The sequence below is a fragment of the Phycodurus eques genome, chromosome 17, assembly GCF_024500275.1.
Source record: "Phycodurus eques isolate BA_2022a chromosome 17, UOR_Pequ_1.1, whole genome shotgun sequence".
Taxonomy (NCBI): Eukaryota; Metazoa; Chordata; class Actinopteri; order Syngnathiformes; family Syngnathidae; genus Phycodurus; species Phycodurus eques.
In genome coordinates this window covers 16871475-16894653 of record NC_084541.1, presented here as the reverse complement: position 1 = coordinate 16894653, position 23179 = coordinate 16871475, and the positions used below count along the sequence as shown (strand labels likewise).

At 39.4% G+C, this 23179-nt stretch overlaps 1 protein-coding gene across 5 annotated transcripts; it reads right to left on the bottom strand.

Moving 5' to 3' along the window:
• Positions 1-378: 378 nt before the first annotated feature.
• Positions 379-20780, bottom strand: klf5l (Kruppel like factor 5 like). Of its 5 annotated transcripts, none has more exons than XM_061702759.1 (5): positions 20718-20780; positions 20501-20637; positions 9937-10834; positions 8796-8855; positions 379-2568 (listed from the first exon to the last, which is right to left on the bottom strand). In XM_061702759.1, the coding sequence occupies exons 2-5, from the start codon at positions 20618-20620 to the stop codon at positions 2390-2392; spliced, it is 1257 nt and encodes a 418-aa protein (XP_061558743.1). In that variant the 5' UTR covers positions 20621-20637; positions 20718-20780; the 3' UTR covers positions 379-2389. The 5 variants fall into 5 exon arrangements, with proteins under 5 accessions (XP_061558743.1, XP_061558744.1, XP_061558745.1 ...); XM_061702760.1 differs by having other exon boundaries at positions 20501-20575; positions 20718-20750; XM_061702761.1 differs by lacking the exon at positions 20501-20637 and having other exon boundaries at positions 20718-20777.
• Between the last annotated feature and the right edge of the window lie 2399 nt (positions 20781-23179).

Sequence of the window (23179 nt, the reverse complement as noted above, 5' to 3'; positions counted from 1 at the left end):
ATGTAATGCTTATGCATTTAATTTTGATTTCATTTGATTTAAAAAATATCAGAAAAAAGGAAGAAAAATCTTTTGGGTTTCACATGAAAATAAAAAAATAATAATTTGGAGATTCATGATTTTTTTTAACAGCGGCATACATTGTTACATATATCGTTACTGTCTGCTCAGAAACACCTACAAATTTTGCACATATAAAAATAAGTATGTTTTTATTAGAAAAAAAACCATTTGCTATATTTCAGGTGAAAACAGAAATTGTACAAAATTTGGAGATACATGCTATTGTTGGGTAGTTAAAAAATAAAGTTCACAGATAAAATAAAATTAATAGATTAACAGTTTCCACTGCTCATATTTAAAAGAGAAGGGAAAAAGTCATGTAGGTCATTTTTTATTATCTCAAAAAACTTTAACTCAAAAAATAGAAAACACCACAAAGGCTCTTGATGAACATACCGATTCAACATTCAAATGCTGATGAGCGAAGTAAAAACCATAGAAATATTTACAAAAGCCATGAAAACATTTTTTAAATTACACTTTTTTTTTTTGTTGCCGTTTATGTCCACGCTCCAGTTGGATAACTTGAATGCTTGCAAAGCCATTTAAAAAAACAAACTAAAAAAGGAATAAAAGATTTAACCGTGGTGCATTGATGGGTGGGGGGGTTAAAAATTTTTTTTCAAATGATTAAAAAAAATGACATTATTAAAATTGTTGATTAGTTCACTTGGTTGCCATCGGAAGCAACCAACACAAACATCAGCTCACCACTATGCTCTGTCACCTCCAAAACAGGCATAACCAGTCCATGACTAATTCCAATTCTATTTTATTCCTTTCTGTTTTCTCCCCTTAAACACAACTTGAGAAGTTTGACTCTTATCAACAAAACGTGGAAAGAAAAAAAAAAAAGGCAAGTGTACTATAAATCTAAATACATTCATTTTTTAAAATATCCTCGCAGGCACAATAGATATATAAACATATTTACAATGAGAGTGAAGTGGGGCATCCACCTGTCCAACGGAAAGTTATTGCGAAAAAGGAAGAATTAGCACAGACAAAATCTCACCAATGAATGAGTAAAGACTGACTACAAAATGAAAATTACAATGTATACAAAGGCTAAAAAGTAGTTTGCCTGATTTGCTCTGACAAGTTTTTTTTGTTGTTGTCGTAATTGAAAACGTAACATTCTGAAGAAATTTTGTATACGTAGCGCATTAGCCAAGAAATCAACAGTTTAATTATTTCTGCTGCTAGTACTTTTGTCAATATTGCAAAAAAGTCTTGATGAGTTTGTGTTTTTTCGTGAAAGCAACAGAACCGATTTCGATGAAATTTTGCGGAAAGTTGGAGCATGAGTTAAAAGTTAAAACACTTTTTTTTTTTTTTTTTGTTCGCGGCAGATTTAATGAGTTCCCCACTCGTGAGTTTACTTTTTTCATCGTTTGACGTTGCCCAATGTCAACAGTTCGGGGAATAAAAAAATATTCAAGGAATAAGTCATCAAAATTCACGTGCATATCTACGAATTATTCTTCTGCCTTGAGTTTTTTTCCCCCCCACACTTGTTAGTTAGTTTTTTTAATAGTATTTTTTTTAAACAAAACCAAAGGAGTGGCGAGAGTCAAGGAAAAGAATGTAGGCCTCAGTGAAGGTTTCAAAGTCCACTTGCCATGACGTTACTTTTTTTGTCAAGTTAAAGATGTATCAGAATTCAACCAAATTTTGTGGAAAGATGATGCATGATTCAACGAAAAAAAAATTTTTAAGCTCGAATCCGAGATTTTTGGGGGCCTTGGTAGAAGTAGGCTATTGCATTCCACTTGTCATGAGTTTTTTTTTGGGTCATTTCTTAAGTCAAAAACAATTGATTTTGACAAAATTTGGTCAAAAGCGTAATCGATTTGGATTCAATTTAGTAAAAAAAAAAAAAAAAATGCAACCGATTTTGACAGAATTTAGTCAAAAACGTAACCAATTTTCACAAAACTTTAGTGGAAATGTGATGCATGATTCAAGGAAGAAGCTAAAATTTCTGGGGTTCAATGAGATTTTTTTTTTTCCACGTTAAAAACGGAACAAATTTCAACGGCTAAATGCCAACGTGTGAGTTGACAAAAACAATTGGACCTTGGCATAGGTTTCACACAACACTTGCCGCGACTTTACTTTTTTTATTGTGTGTGAATCAGAGATTTTGTGCTTCACTTGCCATATTTACATTTCTTTTGTAATTTGTCAAGTTAAACACATCCCTAATTTTGACCAAATGCATTGTGGTTAGGACAAAAACAAAAGAAAAATAGTTTACGGTGAAATCTTCCCACTTGTCCGTGCTTCCTGCGGTGGATCCCACCGGGCTCTGTTCGGGGGTTTCTCAGTTCTGATGGCGCTTCATGTGCAGGGCCAGGTGGTCCGAGCGCGAGAAGCATCGGCTGCAGGCCACGCACTTGAAGGGTTTGGCGCCCGTGTGTTTGCGGTAGTGTCGGGTCAGCTCGTCGGAGCGGGCGAAACGCCAGTCGCAGTTGTCCCACGTGCAGCGGTACGGCTTCTCGCCTGACAACCACAACACGAGAGCTCAGTGAAACGAATGGAACCAAAAACGATAACAACTAAAACAACAGGGACCCGGTTCCAAATTTAATAGCTACCAAACACGCGAATGTCACAAAATGTGATTAGTTTAACCAGTTTCTTTTTTTTTTAGTTCATCCAATTAATTGTGAGCTAACACGCAAACATGACAAAACGTCATTACTTTAACTGAATAACACCTCGCAAACATATATATGAACATATATATATACATTTTTAATGTGATTAGTTCCTCCAATCCTTAGCAAGCTAACATGCCAATTTCACAAAATGTAGTCAGTTAATCGAAAATAATGGCCAGTAAACATGCCAACTACCACCAATGTGATACATTTAATAGCTTGCAAAAATCATAACTTCACACAACTTAAATAGTATTTCTGAATAATAGCAAGCTAACGTCCTAAAATGTGATTAGTTGATCAAAATAATAGCAAGCCAACATGCTTCAATTAACCCCGAAAAAACATGCCAACAGATTTTATTATTTTTTTTAAAAACAGCAACTCCACAAAATGTGACTAGTTTATCCAAATATTAGCATTAAAATATGCTAACTTCAATAATGTAATCTTTTTCATTTTATTAAAAGCAAGAAAACATGCCAATTCACCAAAAATATGATCACACTATCCAATTAATGGGGTAGCAATCAGGCTAACTTCACAAAATGGGATTCATTTATCTTAATAATAGCTAACAAACATGATAATTTCCCCAAACTTTTTTAAATTTTTTATTTATTTATTATTATTATTTTAATCACTACTAGAAACGTGGTTTAATCATAGTTTTCAGGCTCCACGTGACAAGTTAAAGACCAGGAAATTATTCTGTTGAATTCTGTTCTCTTATTATTAAAAAGGTGAAAATTAATGTGCTGGGCTCAATCCAACCACACGTTTCGTGAACCTCGCCCAAACGTTTGACATTTCAAACGTGCGGCTGGCAAAGTACCAGCTAATCATCAACAAAGACAGAGTTTATAAAAAAAAAAAAAAAAAAAAAGACGTTGAATGGGCTCCTATGCAAACATACCACAAGAAACACAATAGATTAAAAAGCAGCAAGAGAGAAAAACACACAAACTGAAAAGATGATAAGTAAATTAGAGAGAAAACAGGCCAACTTCTTGAAATGTGACCACTTTATCCAAATAGTAGTTGAAAAATGAGCTAGTTAATATGTAAACTTCCCAGAATGTCATCAGTTTATTCAATTAACAGCTAGCAAACGAGCTAACAAACGTGCTAACTTCCCCAAATATGATCACTTTGTCCAATTATCAACTAACACGTTAACTTCATAAAATATAATCAGTTTACCCAAAAAATAAAACAGCTAACAAACATTCTAACTTCCCAAATTTCACCAATTAACAGCTAGCAAATGTGCTAACCAACCTAAATAAGAAATTTGCACAATTAGCAGCTAATCATCTACCTTACCTCCCGAAATGTCATCTGTTTACTTGATTAACCACTAGTACATGAGCTAATAAAACTTCCCAACTTCCTAAAACATGATCACGCTTAACAAATAACAGCTAGTAAATTTGGCAACTTCTGTTTGTTGAATTAAGAGTTACTAAATTAACTAGCAAACATGCTAACTTGCTCAAATATAATCAGTTTGTCCAGATAACAGCACGCAATCTTGCCAACGTCCCAGAATGTAATGTTTATCCAAATAGCCGAGGCAAAATACGCTAACAACATGCTAACTTTCTGAAATGTGATCCATGGTGCTTTCATCACGTCAAAGTCATGTTCCTTGACTGCGAATCCGTGAGGAAATCTGAGCGTCTTTTTGGCCATTTGGGACATCAAGTGCTCATTAACAACACTGATTAGATTAGATTAGATTAGATTAGCGTGCGGCTATTGACCAAATCAATCATTCGCGACGAGGGCGGTCGTTAGCGGCGGCGGGGCAAGTCCAAAGAGCAGGCAGCAGGTGACCACGTTACTCTGCCGCTAACGTCAACCTACTAACGTTTCAAAAATACCGCTAGCTGCCATTTGAACAATACAACACAATACAATACAAAGTAGTATGTATACTATATAGGGCCCACAGGTGTGTTTGGTCAAAAGCGCATCCGCCTGACTCAGATTGTTATCCTCCAGGGTGCGCAAAACGGCGGGTGAAATCCGACTCGCGCTGAACAAACACTCTCGGTTGGTTATATTTCTGAACAAGCCCATAAAAAGGTCAGCTGCCTTTGGGGAGGTAATTGCGGTCTAGAAATAGAAGGATTTTTGTACAAAATAAATACTGTAAATTAGTAGAATACTGAAAAAATAAATGGGTTCAGTTGAAATTATTCATATATACATTTTCTGTTCGCATGGGAATTTACTAGGATTTTGTACAAAAAGTACCTACATTTATGGGGTCTACTTGAAGATTTCTGCGATGTTTGCATTTTTGGAAATATTTCTCACGAAATTCTCAAGAAATAATTTCTTATTTGCGCTAGAGTTGAGTAATGATTTATAAGTTTATTATAGGACTAAATATATTTCATTGGTATTTGGTATTTCGGGAGCGTGAAATCGATAAGACCCTTAATTAGCATTGAAGAAACGATTACGTTTACACAAAAGGTAGCTAAAAAAATCAAAAAGCAATGATCGCTTTTATATTATTTTTACAGCCAACAACAATTTCCCGATGCCTACACATTTTCCTGAATTTTTATGTTTTATCATACAATTTCATCACTTACAAGTACGAAAAGGACTTTGAGGTGGTGCGGGCGGGGGCAGTAATTAAAAACCATTTCAAACTCAACTGTTTGAGCAGCTGGCAAATCAGAAACCCGAAACACTCAAGCACACACACACACACACACACACGAATGTATCATGTCTGCGCGTAGAAGCGCCTTCTAAAGCACAACAGCCCTGGCAAACACCACAAAACAAAACACCGCAAAAGTGCATCCATCACTCTTCCACACACACAAAAGGCTTTTTGTGTACCATTTAAGAGGACTGACATATTTTTTTTCTTAGGAGGAGGATTCAAAGGCGCTACGACACTGATGTCATCCACTTTGCTCGAAAATCTACAATGCTAAAATGTGACCCTTGATTTAGCATTTTGGCAAGAGGTGCCCACACTGAATTATTATTGAGGATGTAGAAATGTGGTTAAAATCACCCATTTGTAGATATGCTTTTTTTCCCACCCAAATGTAGAAGGATTCTGCACAAAAAAAAAGTAATTGAATTATTAGAAAAGTTACTTTTTTTTATTGCATTTTTTTGTGGCATAATTTTCCCCCATTTGCATCGCAATTTTTACTCAGTTCTAAAGAGAACATGTCGTTTCCTGTTCACGCCAGAATTTAGGATTGTGTACCAGAAAGTAAATTAAATTAATTCAATTTTACTTGATGGTGGCACGGTGAACAACTGGTTAGCCCATCTGACTCACAGTTCTGAGGACCGGGGTTCAATCCCCAGCCCCGCCTGTGTGGAGTTTGCATCTTCTCCCCGTGCCTGTGTGGGTTTTCTCCGGGCACTCCGGTTTCCTCCCACATCCCAAAAACATGCATGCTAGGTTAATTCAAGACTCTAAATTGCCTGTAGGTGTTACTGTGAGTGCGAATGGTTGTTTGTTTGTATGTGGCCTACTGATTGGCTGGCAACCAGTCCAGGGTGTACCCCGCCTCCTGCCCGATGATAGCTGGGATAGGCTCCAGCACGCCCGCGACCCTTGTGAGGAGAAGCGGCTCAGAAAATGGATGGATAGTTAAATTCACTTGAATTTTTTGGGGTTTTTTTTAATCCTCATTTCTTTCCACAACATTCCTCCATACCTCTAGAAACGTATCTTGTATCAAACGTCACAATAGTGACGTTTTATGACTACCTCCACATGCTTCTACTGAGACAAAGAGCAAACACTTAACAGGCTTCTCCAGGACGCCCATAAAGTCTTTATCAGCTCACCTAATGTTTGGAAAGAGGGCTGGGGGGGCAGGAGTGTGGGGGGGGGAGGGGGTGTCAGAACACACAAGTCTATGGTCAAGGTTGTCCCCCGCCCACACACACACCTCCTCATACATATGTGGGAGGGGCCAATTGTTATGATAGTGAACGACTCACTAGTCACAAAGTCCGACAAGCTTTGTCATCAGTTTTTTTTTTTTAACATGCACGCAAAATGACATCAAGATGCCAAGTTAACGTAGCATAAGCCAACTGCAACATCAACTGATGACGATCAAAAGCAATATGCTGAGAGCTAGCCTCATTAGCTTAGCTGGCTAGTGCTACAAAACCACTGTATGATGTAACACTAGCATAGCATTATTTTACAAAAAAATATGAATAAATTCATTGTTCCCCTCGGAGCAGAAGAAAGTGTGCCAGTTGATTTTTTACCCAAAGGCCCAAACAGAGATTCAAAACCTTAAAATCTTGACTGCGTAGTAGACTTGCTAATAACATGCACTTCTGCGCCTCCACTAAGCTCTTCATTCATTCATAATCTATCGGGTCTCCTGTCAGTCAATTGCAGGGCACACGCATACCTGATTTTTTGCAAATGGAAGCCAAGTAACACCCTGGACTTGTCACCAGTCAATTCCAGGACATGTTCACACCTGGACGATAGAAGCGGGGTAACACCCGGGACGATATGAGCAATTTAGCCATGTATGTTTTTTGGACCGCATGACGAACCTGGATCTGAAATTCGAAGCCGGAACCTCTCAGCAGCGAGGAAACTACACTAACCACAATTCACCACTGTTCCACCACAGAAACAACTATTTGCAATGGTTTTTGCTTGGATATTGCTACACAAACACTAGGCAACAGCAGACAAGTTGCTTCTTTTTGCTCCGTTTAGCAGTGAGTTAAAACCACGCCGTTCCGCATACTCCACTTGTGAGTCATCGCCGTAAACCGAACAGAAGAACAAGACGGGACAAGTGCCGTTTTCCAAGTGAAACCTGCTGAGGAGACGCTCTGACCATAGTGAGGCCTTTGGACTAAATGGTTAATACCTATAGGAAACGCTTGTGCTTAGACAGCTGGCTAGATAAATACTTAGATTTTCATTTTTCCTCTTTGTTTTAAATATTTATAAGCTGTTTTTTTCCTTTGTTTTGTAATGGTTTCAATCGTATAAAGCACATTGTGTAGGAAATGCGCTATATAAATACATTTGCTTTGCTTATCGTATAAAGCACATTGTGTAGGAAATGCGCTATATAAATACATTTGCTTTGCTTACTTTACTAGCTAGGTACCTCACTAATTACCCCAAATAACATGCACAGTAAAATGCTTATAAGGTGGCCAGCTAGCTTTCGGGATAGAGAGATATAAACAGGCAGACGGATGCTGATAATGTCGTTAACTCGTGTTCAAGACATAGAGTGACAGCTCACTATGTGGCTAGATAGATGCTAGCTAGCTGGGTAGCTCGCAGGGTACCTTGACAGAAAGCTATGTTGCTAAAAAAGTAGATACATGCTACTTAGGTGGTTAGAAGGCTTTCTACATACATAAGCAGATACTAGTCATGTACCTCACACACTACCTTGATAAATATTTTGACAGATAAATGCTAATAAAGTGGCTAGCTATGTTTCAAGAGAGACATACTACCCATGTAACTAACGATACTGCAGCTATCGCCGTCGACTCAGATATCTACCAATGCTACCTCCAGCTATGATTTTCTTTTTGTGTTTAACTTTCTCACTGGTGTTGTTTACAGTGAGGACTATCCCACAGGACCCGTTGGTGTTATCTATTTATGACATTTACACACTTTCAACGTTTTGAGTAAATCACCATCGAATAAAAAACAACAACAACAAAAATAAATGAGGGTGACAAGGTTTCTCCTTACATGGAGAGTATCGAAACCGTCCATTCCTGCGCATACTACAACAACCCCCTTGCCCCCCCCCCCCCCCAATCTTCTTTTGAAAAGGACTAAAAAGCAGGAGTAACTGGTTTTAGCCTTGGCTATTCCTCGTTTCCATTTCCTCCCCGTCCATGCCCCCTTTGTGCTTTTTCTTTCTTGACAGGCAGGTACAGACATGTGGCATGGCTGGAGAAAAAGACGGGGATTCTTTTGCTGATAACCCAGGATATTAGCACACTTCCTTAGGCCCTTATTTAGTGTTTTTTGTAAGAAGAAAAAAAAGAAATTCTTACCCGTGTGTGTCCTCTGATGTGCCTTCAGATGCGAGCTCTTTGTGTAAACTTTTGTGCAGCCTGCAAAAAAAAAAAAAAAAAACTAATTTAAAATTTTTTATTAATAAATAAATCACTGCGTGAGTCAGGCTAGTGCACAAAAAAACAAAGCAAACAAGTTGAACATCCCGAGAAAATGACAACAAAAGTAATTACCTATAAAAGAATATTTAACCCTGTTTCAAAACAGTAAGTGTACACAATGTAAAAAGGAACACATTGTGCTCGAGACCTCTGCCGAGGAGGAAAAAGTTTGTTAGTGGCATTGAAAAGATAAGGGAATTGCCCTAAGTAAATGCTCTCACTAAACATTTTAATTATGAAATGAACTGAAATTAAATCTGTCATAGAGTACCATGAATTATCAACAGCGTCAAAGACGGTACCTAGATACTGTAGCTCGTTAGGCTATTTGACGGGTACCTCCCTAGATCGATGCTAGCCAGGAAACTCGCTCTGTACGTTGCCAGACACGTCAGACAGACATGCCATTGTGAGATAGGTACCTCACTAAGTAGATGGACGATAGCTAGTTGGCTAACTAGATGGGTAAAGTACATGCTAGATAGATAGCCAACTACCCTACTAACTCACTTCAATATATTGACAAATGTTAATTAGGTGTTTAACTAGCTTTCGACGTACACAGATGCTAACGAGATAACTTGCAAGTACCTTGACCGAAAAACAGACAGATAATACTGTAGATAAAGAGATAGATACTAGCTGTGCAGCTAGCTGTTTAACTATTAGCTAAGTACCTACATAAATGTGTAGACAGATGAATGCAAATTAGCAAAATTTTGCAAACTAGCTTTTGAGTTTAGATAAGATAGTAGAAATATCATAGATAGGTGCTGGCGATTAAAAGAATCTACACAGATAAATGCTAATAATAGTTTTTAAGATGGATCTATAGCTTGAGAGAAAAACCGGATGAATAGAAGTTAGTTAGCTAGCTGGTTAGGAAAGTATGTAGGTAATAAAGGTAGGTAGGTAGAAACTAGCTATGTAGCTAGGAAAGTACTTAAATAAATATGTCACAGATGAATGCTGATTAGCTTTGGCTTAAGAGCGTCGAAGATTAGGCTATATTAAAGACCTGGGTAGTCGCAGAAATGAATCCTCCTCTTCTCCAGCTCTGGGTTGTTCCGCCTGTTGTATTTGGGCCCTGTCAGGACGCCCTGGCCGTGCGTCATCAGCATGGCGTGAGGGGACAACCCCGTCACTTTTATCCCACCCACTAGATGCTGTTGGTAGGGGGGCGGCGGCTGGCTGGCCAAACTCAGCAGTTCGGGCTGAGCATCAGGGCTGCCCGGTTGCGAGTTTGGGGGCGAGGGTGGCAAGCTGTGGGGGCCCGCATGCTGGGCGGCAGACGCCTGGTAGTAACCGTGATGCGCTCCCAACTGGTGCTCGGCCAACATGTAGCCACCCCCGTTGCTGGCATTGCCGAGGTTCAGCATGGTCCGAGAACCAGACGCCGTGGGTACGGAGTGGGACAGAGTCATGGTAAGGTCTGCCGCGTTGTTGACTGGCATGTGGTAGACCTGAGGCTGAGGGGCCTGGGGTCCAATATGAAGCTCTGTGTCCAAACTCTGTTGTGACTGTGACCCGCCAGAAAGGGTGACATCCCCAGAGCTCAGGTCTGGCTTGATGAAGACACCATTGACCACGGGGGGAACATTGAACACTGAGGTGAAGTCCGGCAGGGCCTGGGTGCTGGCAGAAGAGCAGGGCACCTCCAGTCCGGGCTCTGTCTTGATCTGCGTGGGGGCCAGGGTCTTGGCGTTGTGGCGATAGAGGCCTGTGCGCAGGTGGCTGGAGCTGGGGAGGATGAGGTTGATGTTGAGGCTGTAGGGGGCACCGGGCTTGTCTTCAGAGAAGTACTCGTCCACCACCGATGCGCTCTCCCGCCGGTACTTCTTGTCAGTCAGGTTGATGGCAGGACTCAAGAGCGAGCTGGTGATCTGTGGGAGGTATTTGTCCATCTCCAACTGGGCCTGGATGGAAGAGTCGCAGACCATGAGAACGAGAAAGTCTCTTTCACGCAGAGATCCGATAAATGTAGTGAATAAGGTGACGTAACCCATCGAAACGGAATGAGTGAAGTGAGTGTCAAATTTTACACCCCAGTTCCGGCATTGCGGAATACCCTTACACACATGTGCCATCCTGTCTTTGGCTGGCTCTGATAAAACCTCCAGTGGAGGAAAACTGGCCGTGCAACTTTATCCCCATTGTCCGCATATATCCCACCTCCGATACTTCCTCCAAAGCTGTCAAATTTGCAAGTTCACTCCTACCCCCAACTCTAACTTCCAGTGTGAAAGGGGCTACAGGTGGTGTCCCTCCTCTGATACTCCCTCCAAAGCCGCTAAATTCTGTGGGTTAACTTTGTGTGGGTTAACTTCATACTGACACTGACTTGAAAATGTGTAACGATGGGGAGCAAAAAGGATTAAAGTACAAGCGAACTATTTCAATTCTGATACTACCTCCAAAGGCGTAAAACTGTCGGTTCGACTTTATCGGCCCCATCGGCATCCGTACCACCTCCGACATCCCTTCCGAAGGCGGCAAATTCACTTGACTTTGACCCACCACTCTTTGTCTGTGCCCGTAATACTCAAAAGCAACATGGGGGGGAAGGGGGGGGGGGGGGGGGGGGGGTGTAAAAATGGGTTGCAAAAGGGGCTACAAGCGATCTGTTGCACCTCTGATAATATCTCAGAAAGTGGAAAGCTGCCCACTCAAATTAAACTTCCCGTCGGGATCCATTACACCTCTGATACTACCTCAGAAGGTAAAAGATCTGTTATGCCTCTGATACTAATCGCCGAAGCCGTCAAATTCGAGGGTTGACTTCGACCCACCATTCTGTGTCTCTGGCCTTTATACAGAACAGCGACATGGAAGATTGCCAGTAATGGTGGCATCCCACATCTGTTATTTTATGGGGCACATACAGTTGTGCTCCACAAATTCCACCTAGCTCCTTCCTATTCCTGTCGGATCTTCTTGTCTTTTCTCTGCAAACACTTTTCCATCTTAATAATAGTCTAAAACAAGCTTCCTTATCGCTCGGTCCATCAGAAGGTAAAAAAAATGCCAGAACGAGGCGAATGACCACAGTTTTCCCCACATTCCTCTGAGCCATAAAGGGTGCCTGATTTGCAGATGCAATTTTGTGTCGCAAGGACTGTGAACCCTCTGGGCTCTTTGCTGCCCATTTGTGCCCACCTCGCTCCCCCCCCTACTTTTCAAACCATTTTAGCTCCAAATGTAATATAATTCCCAAGAGTGTGGATTTTTGTTTGATTTAGAAATTTGAACTTCAGCTCTTTGAATATATAAATAATATACTGTTTACATTCAATTATACCTTTTGGCTTTATCGGGCCAATTTTGGCCATTTGAAACCAATGAAAGCTAAGCGGATTGAATTATACAATTTGGCCAAAAATGGCCACGAACAAGCTGAAAGAGTAATACAATCGAACAAAGCCTGAGGGTCAATAACGCGCTAAAAAGCCAAGACCGTGTTTTGAATGGAGACCAATAGCAGCGAGGTTCCTGCCTTATAAACCTGAAAGCTTTGATCTAAACGAACTTGAGATCGCCTAAGGATCATCTGTTAGATGGACCGGAAGTATGGAAACTACCCTCCTTGTCCAATAAAGTCGAAAAGGGAGCTGATAAGCGGCTCTTACTGTTTTGTTATCATTGGACACCAGGATTCATAGCGGAATCAGTCAAGAGTCTTCTCCAATTATTAACAGACTATGGACACCTGGAGATATTGTTCAAGGCTCCCAACCATACCGAGATGGGTTTTGTTTTCTTGTCTATTTACTGTAGGTCACCGGCTACTTCGTTTATCCAGAACATTAACTGTCATGCAAGTGTAAAAAAAAAAGTTACAGTAAAAGGGGTAACTGAATTTAGTTCCGATTTAAATTTTTACGCTGCTTCATTTTGGAATAGGTTATCCATTAGCTTGAACGCAAAGTCGAGAAAATAATGCAAAAAAAAAATATAATAAAAAAATTCTCTCACTGACATATGAGACTGGGCTAAACTTTTATGGCGAGTTACGCTTCATGGTGTTAGCTGAGCAGTCTAATCTCAGATCCTAGGCGGTTAACCATTAGCTTAAACATGTCGAGCAAAATATTTTTATTAGAAACATGAAACAAACGTTTGTGTTATCTCGCTGACGTATGACACCGCGCGAAACTGGACCAGGCAGGATCTTCTATCACACGTTTGCTAAGAAATATGAGATCCGCAAGGATTAGCCATGAGCTTGAACATAAAACCTAGCACGTATTTCTTACTACAAACATAAGAATGTTAACGTTATCTTGCCGATTTATGACACTGCCCTTAATTTGAGCAGGAGCCACAGAAGCATACTAATCTGAGATGAGCCATTTGCCTGAACATAAAGTCTAGTTAAGTATTTTATTTTTTATTTTTTTCTACTACGGACATTAAGATGTACGCTATGCAGAACTTGTCCTCTTCCAAAAAAGTGTTATGATAAGTGATCTGCATGCTAATCTGAGACGCTCGAGGGTTAGCCACTAGCTCAAAGAACGCATTTATTTTACTGCGAACAAGAAAAGATTGTTGGCGTTGTCTCACGACACTGCTGTTACGCGACACAATGTTTAGCTAAGGATGCTAATAACCCAAACGTTGAGCATTTTTTTTCCCCATCCAGTTGTTCGCAGTAAACTGCCAGGTTTAAAGTCGCGTTAGCATAACCAGCCTACTACTACTATGAATGGAAACAAACAAAATAGCGATATGAATGAGCAGACATATTTCAAGCGTTGTTCATTGAAAGCGTGAGCATATTCTTCTTCTGATGTCTTGGTCAGATTAGTTTCCTCATCTAAAGACGCTCGCCTTCATTCCAAACAATTTTTTAAATTTTTTGTTTTTTCCCCAAAAACTTTTGTTCTTCTTAGGCTATTTTCTCAGGCCTTCTTGTTTTTCTTCTTCAAGTCTATTTTTATTTCACAGCGTTTACGTTTCACTGCGTTGCTCACATGCCTCTGGCCTTTGTTATTGCCTTGGCTGAGTGCGTTGGCTTCCAGCGACACACCCGTGTGGAGGGAACTCTGTGTTTGTTGTTTGAGTAAAATGTGCGTTGGTAAACTAAAGGATTGATGTTTTACCTCACACGCCAGCGAGTCGGGCTCAAGAGCTATTCGAACAGAGGCAAATGCCTTTTATTTCTTTCATTAAAACGATGTTTTGTCCAGTCTTGTTTAATGCGGGAGCAGAATTTTACATCAGCATCAAAACCTTTGAGATCGCACTTATATTTTATGACTTTCTGGTGGAGCGAGCAATAACGACTTTTATTTTGGATTACTGCAATTCTCGTTCACGTCCTCACATTGCCATTTACCTCCAAAATGAAGAGGACTTCAGCATCCAGGAAACCTGTACGCTCATGCAGAAAACCTTGACTTGGTGATATTTTATGACCTCCTGATGGAGCGAGAGAAAAGTTTTGTTTGAGAAGTTAGTCAAGTTTGCGTCTTTGTATTAGCATTCTAATCCAATATGAGGTTGACTAAAGCATCCAGGAAACTGGTACCCTAAAGCCGAACAATGCGCCCTGATGCGAATTTATGACCTTCTGCCTGAGTGAGGTACAGCGAGGCCTATTTTGGATGATTACGTATTTATGTTCTCTTCCTCGTGTTAGCATTTGACTGAAAAATGAACAGTACTAAAGGAAACTGTTAAGCTAGAACAGAAAATTGCGACACTAATATTTTCTGACCTTCTGCTGAAGCAAGCGATAACAATGCTGGTTTTGGATTATTAAAATAGTGAAGAGTTTGCTTCCTTGTATTAATTTTCTGCTCTACCAGTCGCATGTGCTAAAAGGTCATAATTTATGACCAAGTTGTTTTTTGTTGGAGTTTCCTGGATGCTTAAATCAACTTCATTCAGGAGTGTTATGTTAGCTTGAAAATGAAACCTAGCAGAGTAGACTTTTTTTTTTTTTTTTTTTTTTTTTTAATGTTAGCATTCTCTCTCCAACTCACCACAATGCCCTAAACTTGAGCAGGAGCCATCATCCACGATGTGTTAGCTAAACATACTAATTTGAATAATCACTTCCTTGTATAGTGGTAACATAAAACTCCAATATTAAGTTGACGCTCCGACAAAAAAATAAAAAAGTAACTCGTACAAGACATAGCTTATGACCTTCTGTTGGCACGAGTCATAACAAAGTTTGTTTTGGATTATTATTATTAAGTATTTAGTTACAGTTCCCTGTGTTTCACTCCAAATTAAAGATGACTTAATCAGGAAATGGGTACTCGAGTGTGTTGCAGCATGAACAGTAAATAGCTAAACAAGACTTTTCCGCTACCACGACCAATTGTATTTTTCCAATTTTCAACTGAATCGCAAAGATTATTTTTTCCTTATATGTTGCACATTTGCGATTGGCTGGCGACCAGTTCAGGGCGTAGCACACCCACGACCCTTGTGAGGATAAAGCGGTAAAGAAACTGGATGGATGTTGCACATTTCTATGGTCATTTGTTGCTAAACAGGATTCTGATCATAGGGCTCAATCTTTTATCATCCCAAGACCAAGCTAGCATTTGAAACCGAAAAATTACAAAACAAAACAAAACGTTAAGCAGCTTAAGGAACAAGTATTCTGCGGGTAGCATGTTGTATACACACTCAACCATGCATGATGGGTAATCACAACATGAGTTGACCAAATAACAAAAGCAACCAGACAAAGGGCATTGACAGCAATCGCAACTGGACTATTCTGTTTGTCTTAGAATATGTTTCACCTTTCGTCCGAGCAGACTTCATCAGTTCATGCTTCAAGGCTTTGTTAGGATGCACTAGTCAATGTCAATGTGGAAAACTCAACTATTTATGTTTGAGGCACGCCCCAAACCACAGATTGAAGGACAAATGGATCAATGCAGATGCTTGTTGCTAGGCAAAACTCACAGGAGGACAACACACTTGAGAAAGTACAGCGAGAACCGGGAAGACAGACCTAAAGCAGTTATTTTAAAACATCAAGTAACTTTGTGATATGTTAATTAAAAAAACAAAACAAATTCCTAGTCTGTATTCACTTGGAAAGAAAGCACATGTAATGAGCTTTTTTTCCATAACAGCGCCACCTGCTTGGCGTTGCCAATGGTGGTACTCCACTATCCTGTTTGAGGATGCAGGTGTGAAGGGAAATCCTGCGTAGCTGCTTTGTGTACATGCAAATACTCTGCGCATGTTGTCGTGGAAGTCAAATGGTTAGTCAAAAAGGTTGCGGAGAAGAAAGACGGACGCAATTATAATAACCCCCCTCCTCCCCTCCAAGCGTTGTTGAGCCTTATCTGAATATTGATCTGCGGGGATCATTAGGCGTGACCGTCAAGTTACTGTGTAACTGGCCGCGTCGTCTTACGGCTGCTGATATCACGGCTAAAGAATCCGGCGAGTGCTATCGTACGAGTTACTCATTCCGCGGTTACGGCTGGCGGGACACGAAAGCCATTCACGCCGCAATGCGACGTCTTTCTCAAAGCAATATTAAGCTACTGCAAATTCAATGCGGATTCTCTCTGTAAAACATAAGACCCCTTTCACACGGGATGTAAAAGCTACTACTTCCCACTTTTTAAATGCATTTGATGCAGGCGCTAACACGGAAAAACAACTGAGGTTTTAACAGAGCTAGGATAGTGGAGGAGGACATTTTCCACTTTGTTCTGTGTGAATGGCACAGATATGAAATGGGGGCTCTGCTTTGTAAAGATGTGAACTCGCCACCTTTTGTTAGTTTTGCGATCCTGTATAAATGGCATTGACACTTAACAGGAGGTGAAAGTTGATCCAGCTTCGGAGGTAGCTGTTATTTTTCCGCCTTTTTTCGTATCGATCTTCTGTATGAACGACGACGCGAAATGGATAAAGCCCTCACATAAGATTTGTCAGCTTCAGAGGTTGCAACAGAAGCGGGACGCCACCTGTAGCGCCTTTCACACTGTAAAAGTCGTCGTTTTTCATTTTTGCTGTTCTGTACAAATGACACCAACATGTAATGGAGATTTGAAGTCAACCTGTTAATTTGCCGGCTATGGAAATAACATCAAAAGGTGGTATGCCACCTGTAGCCCCTTTCACACTGCTTGTAGAAGACAACATTTTTCTGCTTTCTTTTCCGGGTGTTGCCATTTTGTACAAATGACACAGACACGGAATGGAGATTTGAAGTTGACCTGCGAATGTTCCGTCTTCTGGGGTTGCATCTAAGGTGGAATGCCACCTGTGGCTTCTTTCATGTAAAAGCCGAAAATGTTCCACTTTTGATTCAGTTTCGCTGTTCTGTGCCCATGTTTACGCCATTTATGCATAAACATGGAATGTGAGGAACAAAGCCAACCTGGCAATTTTCCACTTTCTGAGGTAGTAACATGCGTAAGAGAATCGGTGTGAAGTTTAACGCCAGACACGGTTCTAAATAAATTCATTATATCAAACATTTCTAAAAGATTAAACGCAAATGTAAAATACAACCAAACTGTACTTAAAGGTACTGTATTGGATAAAACAAACAAACAAGCCACTGTAACGTTATGCACAATTTGCACGTACCATACCTTAAGAAACTTTACACCAAAAGATCAGAGAGTTCACACCGAGACGCAAACACAAGAACGACGCGACCAAACAAAAAAGAAGCACATGTGACAGGTAAACCCGTACGACTCCACCCTCGCCCTGCTACTTTAATTTCTCATGGCGGTGGGCCTTTGACGGCGGTGCCCTGAGGCGGCTTATGGAGATGTGGGCCCTGCTCAGACAGGTCGGACTGCATACTGCTGTCACGGCACAGACGCTCACGTCAAACAACAAGGAAAATAAATGGCGAAAAAAAGGTCTAAAAACGAAGAGTGGAAATGTCAAAAAAAAAAAAAAAAAAAAAGGAGAGGAGGCTGACGTTTAGCATTTATAGTTCAAGGGGTGGCCAACCTGAGGCTCGTGGGCCATGTAACGGCCTCGCCACAGACTTTTAAACACGGTCTGCTGTGCAAATTCAAGAAATAAACATTTCAACTGAACATTTCAAACACAATATACGTAATATATAATGAAAAATATTTGCTAAAAACTAAACTAAATGAAAACTGCTTTCAGACAATTTGAAAACTAATAAAGTTGAACCTAGGAAACAGTTGCTTTAAAAAAAAAAGAAACATCTTAAATTGATTTATTGAATTTGATTTTTTATCATTAAATGTATTTTTTGTTTGTCGTCTTTTTTTTTTATTGCTGTTCCTTTTTTCCATTTAAAAAATACATTTGATTTTATTAACTTTGTTTAGGTTTTTCACCATTTTTCAGATTAAATTAATTTTTTTTTCTTACCACCAATTTTACATTATTAGCGTTCAACAATTCACATCTTAACAATGAGCTTGACGTCTTAACTGCAATCAGCATCGTAACAATTAGTGTTGATGACTTTTAGGAACAATAAGCAGTCTTTTGCAGCAATTAGCATCTTTTAACAATGAATGTCGATGTCAATTCGATAGGACAATTCGATTTGAGATCTTTCGCAGCAAGAAGAGTCTTATAACAGTTAGCGTTGCTGTCTTCGACATATTGTCGTGAATCGTAGCTAGCATCAACGTCTTAATGGTAAGCAACGTCAATGTGTTTTAGTGTCTATTTTTTTGCAACATGTCGCATCGGTATCTTTCACGACAACGCTCATTGATAGGTTTTCCAGTTAGCGTCAACATTTGAGATATCCATCCATCCATTTTCTGTATCGCTTCTCCTCACTAGGGTCGCGGGCGTGCTGGAGCCTATCCCAGCTATCTTTGGGGCGGGAGGCGGGGTACACCCTGAACTAGTCGACAGCCAATCGCATTTTAGACAATTAGCATTAATATATTTTACGGCAATTATCATCTTGATAAAAATTGGGGTCTTTTTACAACGTCTCGTACACTTGGTGTCTTTTAACATCCCTTAGCATCAATGTCTTAATGACAATTAGTGTTGATTTCTTTTAATGACAATTTATTATTTACGACGATTAGCATCGGCGTCTTTTCACAACATTTAGCATAGACACCTTTTACTCTATTAGCGTATTTTACCAATTAGTGACTTTTTACACTTCGCATGGACAACTTTTACGATACTTCATGTTGATGTTTTATTATTACAATCAGCAGTGTCGTCTTCCAAAAAAATTTGCGTCTTTTACCAAGATTTACCGTCTACGTCTTTTACAACACTTAGCGTCTACATTTATTAATTTATTTATTTTTTTCAACGAGAACTCGAGTCAACTTTGTTTGAGAGCAATTTGCATTAACAACTAGCATCAGCATCTTTATCAAATCACTATTGACATCTTTTACAGCGATTAAGTCAATATCTTTTTACGTCACTTAGCATTGATATCTTTTATGACTATTACCATTAGAGTGTTTCATCAACAATAACCTTTGACTTCTTTTCACAACAATTAGCATGTCTTTTTTAAATTGAAAATTAGCATCATATTTTTTGCACAAATAGCATTTTTATTTTTTTTAAACCACAATTAGCATCAACATTTTACAGCAATTATTGTGATGTATTTTTACATCATTCAACTTCAAACATCTTTAATGGCAATTTGCATCTTATAACAGCAGTGAAAGCTTCGCCATCTTTTTTTTTTTGCCAATTAGCGTCGAGGTCTTTGACGACAATTGGCGTCTATGTGTTTTTACACAAAGTGTTGCTGCCTTTTAATAACAATTAGCTTGGACAAAAATTTGCATCTAACGTAATTGGTCGGAGGGCATCTTGGGTAGACCAAGATTTGTTTAGGGGCTGATGATCGGTTTTAATTGGGGCTAGGACAATTCCTTCACCATAAACACATACTACCAAATATAAATGTATATATATATATATATATATATTTCACTTGACAAATGTTTTAGGGGGCCGAAGAAAATAGGCCTAACTGACGCTACTGATTACAATTAGCATCACTCCACAACGTTGTGTGTGTCCATCACACAGGCGCTTAGCCCTGCCCGCCTGCAGTTAAGTAAGCAGGGTATTTGCAGCCTGCTATCTAAAAAATAAAAAATAAAAATAAATACAAATTATAATAATACAAAGGCGTATTAATCACTTGCGTTGTAGCCTCGGGGTTACCAGAAGGGATCTCCCGTTCATTAGCAAACAGCAAACGCCATGATAAACTTTAACGTGTTTTTTTTTGGTCGTATTTGTGTCATGGTGATTCCCAGCTAATTCTGCAGGCGACGAATTTTTTTTTTTTTTTTTTTTTTTTTTTTGCATAAGTCAACTAACCAATCGTGATCACATGACTAACAAGATCCCATCATGAATAAATACAAACAAACAAAAACTTAAAAAGGTAAAAGGTTCATTTCGTGTTCAATTGCAAAACGAAAGCACGTATAAGAATTTATTATGTCTAAAACTTGTCAGGTATCTTGGCAGGCCTTTAACCCGCACAGGTGTGCGAGCATTAAACACGTAGTCGATCGAGAGTAAACACAAGAGCGCAGAGCCGGAGCTCCGGTTCACATCGTCGGGTCGGCGGAGACTCTCACCCCGGGTTTAACGTCCTCAAACACGGATGAGTCCTCGGCACCGTCCGCTGCTCTGGACATCCTCACCGGCTTTAGCTGCGTGAAAACCACCCGCTCGTCACTCCCCTGCGGCGGATTCATGACCGGCCCTACGCTCGCTGCCATTTCAAAACGTTCCCTCAGTGTGAAATCGTTGTGTTAAAAAGCATATATAGATCGTTTGTTTGGATATATTTACCGCAGCTGAAAGAAGCGACACGGTAAGTCCAGTAAAGCCTTCCTCGTTGTTCTAATTACCTGCTTTTACCTGCGCTCAAGTGGAGTTACAAACTACCAGTCAGAGGCGGGGACGAGGCGAGCTGTCCAATCGGCTGCGAGGTGGGGGCGGGACTCACCTGAGCTTGGCAGGAAGTGAAGTGCAAGTGTCCCAAACGGCACAGATTTGCGAGTCATGAACACAACCAAATATTTTCACTTTATTGCATTTTAATATATGTCTGTTTTTGCAGTTTACACACGAACAAAACATATTCGTTAACAATGCCTGCAGGGAAAAAAGAAAGGAAAGCTGTAAACATAAAAAATATGAAATCTTTTTCAATTTGCTAAAAGTGAGAGAGTTGTAAGAATTCCTTTATTGTGGAAAAAAAGAAGAATTGATTTTTTAAGTACATCTTAAAATATTTAAATAATTCATAGTCGTTTTTTATGTTAATAAATGAATAAAGTATATATATATTTCCTGTACACAGGTATGTGTAATGCACTACCTAACAACAACAACAACAAAAATACTACTACACTTACTACTGCTACTAAAAATAATAATACGTTCATTATGTTGTAACAAAAAATAACAATTCTTTCGATATTTTTCGATTCATATACAAATGTTGAGCAATAAGTAAATAAAAGTGTAAAACATAAAACAATATAAATACATAAACATTTATAAATTTTTAAAAATTAGAAAACATGTCAAAATATTAAAAATGTGTAAATCAAAACGTTACTGTCTCTTCAAATGTGTTGTGGGCCACACACTAAATAGTAAAAAAACCCAAAAAAACTAGGGATGCAACAGTATCGCTTTTTTTTTTCCAGACCAAGTACAAGTACTTACATTTGAGTACTCACTGATACCAAGTACCAATACTTGACAACGCCATTATGCCTTGCAATTGTGATGCAAATGTAGCTGATTTTAATCAAATATTGTTCAAAAACACGAGTTTTTCTTAAACATGTCATACATTTCACTCAAACATAATTTTTGGAGTACAACTTGTCATCACTGGCATTTTAAAATCCAACCGCATGTTTTGCTTGTCTTGTCACACATTAAATGTAGCCTGTAAAGCAAGGTACTTCCGTTATGTGGTGTCTTAGTCTGAACACTAGGGGCGCTATGTGAAAGGAGTACATAGATATGAGATGAAGAAACAGATTCTGGTAGATAAACAAGTAGGGATAATTACAAACACACACACACACACACACACACACACACACACATATATACATACTTATTGTGTCTTTAAATCTATTATGGTTTAAGTATCCTCGCACTGAATTGTTAAAAACATTTATCATAATACAAATACAAACAACCCCTCAGTGTTATTGTTGAGAACCAATACAGTTGTACGGTATGTTTTTTTTTTTTCTCTGAGCAGGAACATTGCCGTTCTCGTCTGCCCGCATACTTGGCTAAATGTAAAAACATCACAAAAAAAGGTACAATCGCTGTACTAGAAAAGGACATGAAGTCACTTGAGGTAACACAGAGTTAGGGAGGATCCTCTTTTAATAGTCATTTAATTGCTGCCAAATAACACATAATTACACTACAATTCATGATGAAATAAAAAAAAATTTCAGTTGATTCACATCAACAAGAAACAACACGACTGATTCCAGTTAGCATTGGTCGCTGAAAACTAGCATTTCCCAAAAATACTTTTTTCCTGCAGTTTTTTACCCGTGTGAGTATTTCCAGAAGAAAACTGGATTAATTGTATATTCTTCCTGCTCTGATTTGAGCGGCAGCATCTGACGATCTGCGAGACGACAACCGGAATGGTCGCATTCCTCCCTAACGGTGAATTTTTTTTTAATGAGGACCCATCAGAACACGTAGCAGGAAAACGCCCTCAGTTGAGTTTGAGGACATGGATATTAACCGGGCCTAATGGTTTTAGCATTCAGCCAAACGAGGTACCAACGTTATTTTACAGCTATAAGAGCAGGAGAGCTTTATCGGTCTATCTTAACTCAGTCTCACGTGTGCAGCATAGCATGACCATTTGGGCCAATGATCTTACAATTACAGCATAATTTGTTGGAAACGAGTAATTTGAGTCGTTTTAATGATACCACTACATAGTATTTTTGCTCCATACAATTTTTAATGAACACGATGACAGAAAAGTGCAAAGACTTTCTTCCTTTCTGATGCACATGATGACTCGCAGATGCATCAAACCACCACAGGGTAGCGCCAACCACTGGCAACGATAACTTACTCAACGTCAGATTGGTGGCTAGTATCGGCAGCCTTCACAAGTACCCAAAGTCTTGAAAAAAGGCCCGTATCGGCCCAATCACGATAGCCTACCTGGTATCGGTACTCGCCAAAACCTAATGCTAACGCTAAACTACTGACATGAGGCCCAGTGACTATAATTTGGGTAATGCTAT